Source organism: Mixophyes fleayi, chromosome 6, assembly GCF_038048845.1.
Source record: "Mixophyes fleayi isolate aMixFle1 chromosome 6, aMixFle1.hap1, whole genome shotgun sequence".
Lineage (NCBI taxonomy): Eukaryota > Metazoa > Chordata > Amphibia > Anura > Limnodynastidae > Mixophyes > Mixophyes fleayi.
The window spans coordinates 102,353,080-102,362,781 of NC_134407.1; the positions used below are offsets into that span (position 1 = coordinate 102,353,080).

Genomic DNA, 9,702 nt, shown 5'->3' on the forward strand with positions numbered 1-9,702 from the left:
CTAAGGATACAGGAAAAAAAGACTCAGATGGAGATGAAGCACCCTTAAAAGCCGGAACCACAATATCTTGATTAATGTGGAACCCTGACACAATCTTAGGCAAGAACGAAGGAACCGTCTTTAGTACAGCCCTGTCTTTATGAAAACTAGATATGGGGCCCTGCATAACAATGCACCCATCTCTGACACCCTGCACGCAGAAGTTATGGCCAGCAAAAAGACAACTTTCCATGTTAAAAGTCTCAAATCAATCAAACTTAAAGGCTCAAAAGGAGCCTTCTGAAGAACTTCCAGCACCAATTTCTAATCCCAGGGTGCCATGGGTGGAACATAAGGCAATTGAACCCGTAACAATCCCTGGGAAAAGTACGAACGTCCGGAATAATTGCCAGTCTTCTCTGAAAAAATACAGATAGAGTAGATACTTGAACCTTCAGAGAAGCCAGTCGAAGTCCTGCTTCCAAACCTGTTTGTAGGAAAGCCAACAGACGGGATAATTTGAAAAAGTCCGCTCTGGAAGAATGTCGTCCACACCATCTAATGTAAGCTCATCACACCCTGTGATATATACGAGCTGAGGAAGGTTTACGCGCTCGCATGAAGGTTTGCACAACCTTTTGCGAGAAACCCTTGGATCTCCAGATGTTGGCCTCAACAGCCACGCCATTAAAGCCAGATGATGAGAATCTTGATGATAAAACAGCCTCTGACTTAGTAGGTCGGGACGACGAGGAAGGATCCAACCCGGTCCGTCCGTCCGTCATTTGTAGAATGTGCCGTACCAAACACGTCTGGGCCAATTCAGAGCCACCAGGATTACCGGAATCCCTCCCAGATGATCCCATCTGAGAACCCGTTGAATCATGGGAATCGGCGGAAAGAGATATCCCAGTTGGAATTACCAGTCCATTGTCAAAACATTCACCGCTACAGCCCGGGGATCCCTGGTTCTGGAACAAAACCTGGGAACCTGACAATGGTTTCTGGATGCCATTAAATCCAGATACGGCATACCCCATCTCTTAACCAACATCAGCAAAACTTGAGGATGGAGGTACCAGTTCCCTGGAAGGAACGTATGTCTGCCTCCAAATTCTCAACCCCCGGAATGATCACCACAGCGATAGGTGGAATAAAGGCTTCGGCCCAGGTGATAATCTGGTTTGTCACCTTCATGGCCTCTGCACTCTTTGTTCCTCCTTGTCGGTTTATATATGTGACCGCAGTCGCGTTGTCTTATTGAAGACGTACCGGTCTGCCCTGTAATCGAGGCTGCGCTCCCGAAGGGCCAGAAGCATCGCCTTCAGCTCCAGAATGTTGATTTGCTGGAGGCGGTCCCTGCCTGTCCACAGACCCTGCAGACGGAGACTGAGAACTACAGCTCTCAACCGTGAAGGCTGGCATCTGTAGTTACCAGAGTCCAGGACCAAGGAACAAAGGATCGTCCCCCTGTCAGGTGGCTCAGATCCAACCACCAAAGAAGAGAGAGATGAGCTTCCGCTGAAAGGATCATACATTGAGTATCAAGGTGAAGAGGAGATCCTGACCACTGCCTCAGAAGATCCCTTTGGAATCTCCAAGAGTGGAACCGACCGTATGGAAGAGTCTCGAACGTGGACACCATGTGTCCCAAAAGCTTCATGCCTAAAAGAATGGAAGGTGAATGATGCAGGAGCCTTCTTACTGCTTGCCTAACGTACAAGCCTTTTGTTCTGGAAGTAAAACTTTCTGACACCTGGTGTCCATTAGAAGACCTAGAAATATCATTCTTTGAGAAGGAACTAACTTAGACTTGGGATAATTTATAATCCAACCGTGTAGTTCAAAGATCCGAATGGTGAGACTCAGTTGTTCTAGGACTAGCCGAGACGACGCCTTGAAAAGCAAGTCGTCTAAGTACGGCATGATATTTACCCCCAAACTTCTCAAGTGAGCCGCCATTACCGCCATAATCTTTGTGAATACTCTTGGCACTGTTGAAAGACCGAAAGGCAGAGCCCGGAATTGATAGTGGGAGCTTCCAATTGTAAAACGCAGAAGAGACTGATGTCCCTCCCAAATCGGAACATGGAGATAAGCGTCTTTGATATCATTAGATGCTAAAAATTCTCGAGGTTCCAACCCCTGGATGACTGATCGAACTGATTCGATCTGGACTTGCTCACCCTGTGGAACTGATTCTGCCCCTTTAGGTTGAGAATCGGCCGAAACGATCCGTCTGGTTTTGGAACCAAAAAGAGGTTGGAGTAGAAACCTTTTGCCTTTTGAGACTCTGGCACGTGACATATCACTCCCGCGGAAAGAAGAGAGGAGACCAAACTGATCATCGCCTGTCTTCTTTCTGGATCTCTCGGAAGAGAAGTGTGAAAAAAACGCTGAGGAGAGGGTCTTGAAAGATCCAAGATGTATCCCATGGATATAATTCCTAAGACCCAATTGTCTCGAGAGGTTGCCGCCCACTGATCTAGGAACAAATGTCGGCGACCCCCTACCCCCACTGGCGCGAGGAGAGGGGGGACCCTGTCATGCAGATGGTTTGTCCTAACCTAATTTTTGTGTACTGGGCGCCTCTTGGAGTGAGGCCCCCTGCCCCTGACAAACACACAGAATACAGCGCTGACAGTCAGTGAACACCAAATCCGCTGAATACAGTCCGTGAGAGTAAATAAAGCTTTAATCTATAAAACAAATAAATAAATAAATTAAGAGAGAACACCACTGGCCAGTGTGGTGAATATAAAGACAATCACAAAGATTGTATGACTCAATGACAGACATGAAACACCATGTAAAATTATGTATGAATGCCACAACAAGATGTACGTGGCAAGAGCTGCTGACTGCGATCCCGATGAGATCAATATAGACGGTGTGGCCACACCAATATAGCAAATAGATACAGTCCCAGCAATCACATGTAATTCGGGATCCTCCAAACGCAAGTGAAAGATGCTTGTGATATAAATGGATGTATAACGTTCATCAACACTGCAAAATGATAGTAACCGGCTCTCTCCCTAATGATGAATGAGGAAATGCTGTACAGACCTTAATTCAAGAAGTCCTCCCATGAGATGGTCTGAGAGATACAATTATCTTATTCCACAGCGTGTTCCGTATGGTCTGTAAACGAACAGGACTCGAAGTGCCTGTAGCTCCAGTCAGAGCGTTGGTATTCGTCTATCAGGACCATGGGGATTCGTGAGCCAAGTTCAAAGACCAAGTTGTCTCGGCAGTGTGAATAATAGTTGTATGAATAAACGTAAAAGCAATGATACACTTGCGTGGAGTCAGTAGAGGCTCAGCATGCTCTCTCTCTCTACCTGACGCGTTTCATCACCTGCGGGTGATTTCATCAGAGGTGGTATATCAAATGTAGGCGACCCCCTACCCCCACTGGCGCGAGGAGAGGGGGGACCCCGTCATGCAGATGGTTTGTCCTAACCTAATTTTTGTGTACTGGGTGCCTCTTGGAGTGAGGCCCCCTGCCCCTGACAGCTTGTCCCCGGGAACCCTGGATCCTACCTCTACTGGCAGACTGACCCCTGTGAACCGGGTTACTTTGAAAGGACTGCCGGAAAGAACTGAACCTAGGCGCTCGCCCTCTAGGGGCACTTCAAGACAGAGAATTACTCTTTCCCCCCATAGCCTAACTCAGGGTTAGGCAACCTGTGGCTCTCCAGATGTTGTGAAACTACAAATCCCAGCATGCCTTGCCACCTGTCTGCAGGTTATCTGCTGGCAAAGCATGCTGGGACTTGTAGTTTCACAACACCTGGAGAGCCGCAGGTTGCCTACCCCTGGCCTAACTGATCATAGTATCCAACTCAGGTCCAAAATGGACCAAACCCGAATAAGGTAGGGCTTCCAAAGGCCTTTTTGATTCCACATCCGCGTTCCAGGCCCTAAGCCAGAGAATTCTCCTAGCAGAAACAGCTTAAACCGCCGAAGAAATTGATGCTGCATTGTGCTGCCTCATACAAATAACCTGACGCTTCCTTTAAATGCATGGCTAACAGGAGATCAGCCCAGGATTCCATGGCTCTAGCAACCCATGCCGAAGATGAGGACAGGACTGAAGGATGAGCTTGCAGTAGAAAATATAGACTTAAGACAACTCTCTATTTTCCTGTCCGTAGAGTCCCGAAGGACAGCCGAACTGTAAGGTGATATGGTGAGCCAACCGAGCTACTTCCGCGTCTACTCTGGGAACCTGCACCCAATGCGTTGCTTTCCGTTCCTTTTAGGGCTATAGATTTGCAAATCTACGCAGAACTAATTTTTTTTTATCCGGCTGTTTCCAAGCTGCCTCAGCTATCTCTGTGAGCTCCACCGAGGAAGGAAAACATACCACCTTAGGTCTCTTACGAGTGAACAGACCCTGGTTCGAAGGACCCGGCTCCTCTAGTTCTACCAGATCCATGGTCAGACGTACTGCCATGACCAGATCCTGAATACCCTGGTTCCTTACTGACTTGTCCCAATCACCCAACAGGGTAGAATCCTGAATCCTCAATTACTTTCCCCTATTCTTCAGAAGACCCCTCTGAACCTGACAGAGAAATAAATGTGTGAGAGAACTTTTGTCTCTTGTTCCTAGGTGTTACCACACTTGGAGAGTCTAACGACCTATTCAAGCAGTCCTATCTCTTTTCTAGGGAAGATGACCAAGCTGGCTCTATCTAGGCGAGTCGAGGGGTAATAAAAGTAGTCTGAGACATGTCGCCTTCAGTAACCTGTGAAACAGCCGTCACATTATTTGCCGACGTAGATGGGACAGACCCTGTAGGGGCCCCTACAGCCATGGTCGCGGTCTCAGTCTGTCTGTTAATAAGCCAAGCTAACATAGATACAGACTGTGCCAGTGAGGAAACCCATGCTGGCTCCTCCACTATCATTGCAGCGACTTCCTGTGCCTGCGCTCCACCGACTCACACTGAGCGCACACAGCCCCCTGGTCCTGCTAATCCGCAGGAAGTTTGGCAGCACATTTAGAGCAAGCATAAAAGTTTACTTTATTGCTTTTACCTTTATCAGACATAATGACACAATTTTTCTTCTTTTTTTTACATAAACAGTCACCACACAGAGTGAAAGAAAATGTATTACTTGCTTGTCCCAGGCTAATGCCTACATACAGTAACAACCTCTGTTTTATGTGTCCCAAGATGTCTGACTACTCACTTAGAGAAATCTATGTTAAAACTCTAAGGGGTAAATGTATGAACCTCCGGATTCTTCATCTCCGGCGAGTTCAGCGTCTTCAGCGCTTAAATTTAAAGCGGCGCTGCCTTGTAAAGGGAAGTTTCCCTTTACAAGGCAGCGTCGCTTTAAATTTAAGTGCTGAAGACGCTGAACTCGCCGGAGATGAAGAATCCGAAGGTTCATACATTTACCCCTAAGAGTTTAAACTGAGAATAACAATTTCCTATATAAAAATATAAGGAAAGTTATACAATCATAAACCCCCTCAGGGGACTTGGCTGAAGGATGGTCAAAGAGGGAGAGAGTCAGCCACAGCCAAACATAGAACTTTAACGGATTATCCCCAGTCTCTGTCAGGATACCCTGTGCACTGCTGAGTACTTACGCGAATCCTTCCTGCTACGGAAGGTACCAAGTGTTGGGGGAGCTTCTCACAACAGTCTCCTCCCCACACAGTCAACAGAAATCTCCCTCCAGGTCTCCATCCAATATCAGAGTATTGCTTGTCACTACTCTGATCAGAACTACCTTCTGACCTATCCTGCTGGCTACGGAGGTCCAGCCCCCCCTTCGCCTCAGCGGGGGACTTGGTATCTCCCTTAATGGCCTCTCACCTGACAGGGCTCGGCACTCTATGCCCGTTGCAGCGCGGACCTGACGGGAGGAAACTGTGACAGCCTGCAATCCTGCAGCTGTCATAGCATAAAGGGATGTGCACCCGAGGAATCTTCAGACTATTCTTGAAGTCCACGATACTGAATGCTATCGCGTCCCACTATAGATATAAGTGCTGCCAGCAGCACTTATATCTCCTCACTTTCTGATAAAATAACCAACAGTTAAAATAAAAATAAAAACTACACTAATCTAGCAACAAGTACTGGACACAGCACCAGACAGCCCAACTCCTTGGGCACTTACACTACACTGATGCTGGTAGGGGTTGCAGAGGGGAGGAGTCCGCAGCAAGTTTAGTTAACTGTTTAAGTACCAACTCCTGCACCATCAAACAACCCCATTGTAGCAGTGTCTCCCAGAGTGGATGAATGAGAAATATGGTGTTATTGTAATTGTATTATTTCTGTACAATAAACAGATTTTAAAATAAAGAAATTTACACTTTACACAATTTCAAAATTAATTTTAGTTTTATACAATGATTAATTTATTCATATCTTTATGTTTCTTCTCTTTATTTAGATACATTGGAAGTGCAGTCTCTCTGGTACCTGTGCTGACTTTGTTTTCCATTCATACAGGTAACGTGTTTGGTGGAGACCAGGGATAAGACCCACTCTTTGCAGTTAAGGACGGCCCTTTCAGAGAGGTATTCAACCCTCAAATGGATAGAGCAATGAGAAGAGGACTGGTCATCCCAAAATAACACCTTTTCTGGCTGATAAATGTAGAGACTTTTTGTCAGCATTTGTTGTTTCCTTTCTGGTCTCAAAAGCAGGTTATGAAGGCGTAATAAACCATTGGGTACTCCTGCTATCAGATTTATTACCTGATCATAACAACTGTACACTCAGATTACATTTGTTTTCTCTAGTTGTTATAGATATAAACAAAATAGGTCTAAGAATTAGCTTGAAAGTTATATAGTGTGTTGATTTTTTTTGTCTGTGGTTTATCTTTTTAAATCTGTGTGTTCTTGATGTACATGTTTAAGCCATACATAATTTTATTATACTAGGGGGATGAGAGGTATTGGCTTGGTCATTTTTTGTGATAGCCCCAGTGAGCAATACAGTCTGATTTATGCTGGCTAGGTAACATAGATACACAATATAACCATAAATAGGTCATATTATTAAAGAGAAGAAATGCACAGTAAGTGTTCAATGAGTAGAATGAATTTTGCTTATTGCTGTAACGCATTATCTCTGCCTACATACTTTACTGTTATAGCCTCTAAAAGTGGGTATGAACAATTCATAGATGATGACCAATCATAGAAGTCCAACTAGTAAAACAATGAAATTGTACAGGATACTTACCTGAAAGAACCAAAAATCCCAGCGAAAAACACATAACCAGAGAAAATATGTATAGAATAAGAGATTCCAATCAGTGCAAAAAGTTACTAAATTATTTAATATGGATCACATGATGTTACAATTTAAAAACAAACATATTAAAATAAATACAAAATAAGAATCCAGACCTCCAGATGGTGAATGGCTCACAAGAATTCAATTAGGGAGATAAAAAATATCCCATATAAATTGACATACCAGGAATGTTCCAACTGTTTGTTGTCCTCATAATATATCGGATCACCAGAGATAATAGCCGCTAATATTTGGCCGACTACAGCGAGATAAAAAGAAATATATGATACCTCTCACGAACTCCGCCTGCACTTGCCGAGAGCGGCTCTCCGGGTTGCAACAAGTAATGGACTCACGTGAGTATAGGTGCGCACCAACTTTCCGGACAGAAAACTGTCCTCAAAGTTCCTCAGCAATCGGTTCCTATATAGGCAATCAAATGTAGCCAGGAGTCTTTTAGGATCCACATATGTAAATTAAATAGATGGTCAGCTTCTGACACGTTTCGTCTGCTCCCAGCAAACCTTTTCAAATTAAGTTATATGGGATATTTTTTATCTCCCTAATTAAATTCTTGTGAGCCATTTACCATCTGGAGGTCTGGATTCTTGCTTATTCATGCACAATGTGTATTGTTTGATTGTATATTTACTTTATTTTGTATTTATTTTAATGTTTGTTTTTAAATTGTAACATCATGTGATCCATATTAAATTATTATTATTATTATTAATATTTATTTATAAGGCGCTACAAGGCATCCGCAGCGCCGTACAGAGACAAACAAAATCACAATACAATGGGAGACAGCACAGTACAGTAAACACAGCAACTCAGTACGCTCAATGCACAGCTAGAGAGGGCGGGGAAGGGGGAGGGAGGATCCGAAAATGACGGGGCCCAAGAAGGAGGGCGCGGAAGACAGGGAGACCCCCAGGGGGGAGGAGGGAGAGTGGACGTGGGGTGGAGGACCCTCGAGGAGGAGGGCTAAGTAGCTGGAGAGCAGAGTTAGAAGTGGTGGAAACAGGAGGAGAGATGGCCCTGCTCAGAGGAGCGTACAATCTAAGGGGAGGGGTGGACAGACAGAGAGACGCAGGGGAGAGAGATTTACCAAAAATCATTTGGTAACTTTTTGTACGGATTGAAATCTCTCATTCTATACATATTTTATCTGGTTATGTGTTTACGCTGGGATTTTTGGTTTTTAGTAATTATTTTTATGAGTTGTCGCTTTCCCATTTTCTAGCTGCAGCTCATTCCAGATGTATTTGTTTATCCTCTATTATTTATAACATTTATTTTAGTGCCCAAATATTTTATATTTAAAGATACTTAACTGGCTAGCTTGGGTCATAGGGTTAGCAAATGTCTTCGGTCTAAAAAAAAAAAATAATAGTTTAATAAATTGATTCCAAATCCCATTTAGACAATTATAATGTAAAAAGTTTTACAAACATCCCCTAAATAATATAGGTAACATTTTTACCAAATGATGGTTATTTTGGTGTTATGACAGGCAACCGTCCAAACTGAATCGGTAGCACAGATGCGATCACAGGGACAGGCCAGAACAAGGACGTTCTGTTCTGACTTTCTGACACACCACCACCCACGTGGTAGATCTTACCACAATGGGTGTGGGGATAATTGGCCACACATCTTTGCGCCTGTTGCAGAGTCAGATCTGACAGCGCACAAAACCCCATCAAGTCCAATCATTTAAGATTTGTAAGCACCATTTGGTCTACCATTGACTAAGGTCAAATGTTAAGATGAAGCAGTTCCATACCTTTTGTTGGAGGAACTTTATAAACCTTTTAAACTTATTTATGTTCCTGTAGTAATTTAAGATATAATAGCTTTTTCTAAGTCCAAATGATAAAAACAATTTATTCCATTTATTTCCATTTTTTTATTAAAACACTTTGATCCAACAGTTAATGTCTTTGCTAGAGAAATTATGTGTACCTGTAAATTCAGTAACTGTTTGCACCTCCTGTAGTGAAAGAGACTTAAATTTAAATTGTTACTGGGTTACGATCTAGACTTGGCCATTCAAAAAACAATTCATGTCTTAGCCGTTCTGTTCTATATGTATTTAGGGTTGTTGTTGTAAACCTGACATTCTAAAATATTTTGATATGCTTTTGGGTCTGCAGGATACTTAGCCGTTACCCCTGGCATTCTATGTGAATATCTTATGCCTTGCATTTTGAGAGTGAATTTTTATTCTGCAAAGAGTAAACATAATGCTGAATTTTCTTCATTTGGTAAATATCTAGTTGATTATGGATTCACGGAGGCAACATTTTTTAATTTCTCTTTAGGAGTTTGAGAAACATCAGACAAGACTTTCGTTCAAATTAGTGCAAGAAAACAGACCGCTAGAAAGTATATACATATGGGGTAAAGCGTTGCAGTTTTGGAGGCTAAATGATGCTAT

The 9,702-nt window shown here is 43.4% G+C and overlaps 1 protein-coding gene across 6 annotated transcripts in view; it reads left to right on the forward strand.

The window, feature by feature from the left end:
- LOC142161469 (L-threonine ammonia-lyase-like) overlaps positions 1–6,793 on the forward strand; it is a 103,960-nt gene extending 97,167 nt beyond the window's left edge. For 5 of the 6 annotated variants that reach the window (XM_075217128.1, XM_075217130.1, XM_075217129.1 and 2 more), the window contains one exon: positions 6,465–6,793. In XM_075217128.1, the coding sequence (XP_075073229.1) occupies positions 6,465–6,563 (99 nt within the window). In that variant the 3' untranslated portion in view covers positions 6,564–6,793. The remainder of the gene's footprint in view (positions 1–6,464) is intronic. The other variant, XM_075217134.1, reaches the window with a different exon arrangement.
- Positions 6,794–9,702: the final 2,909 nt, after the last annotated feature.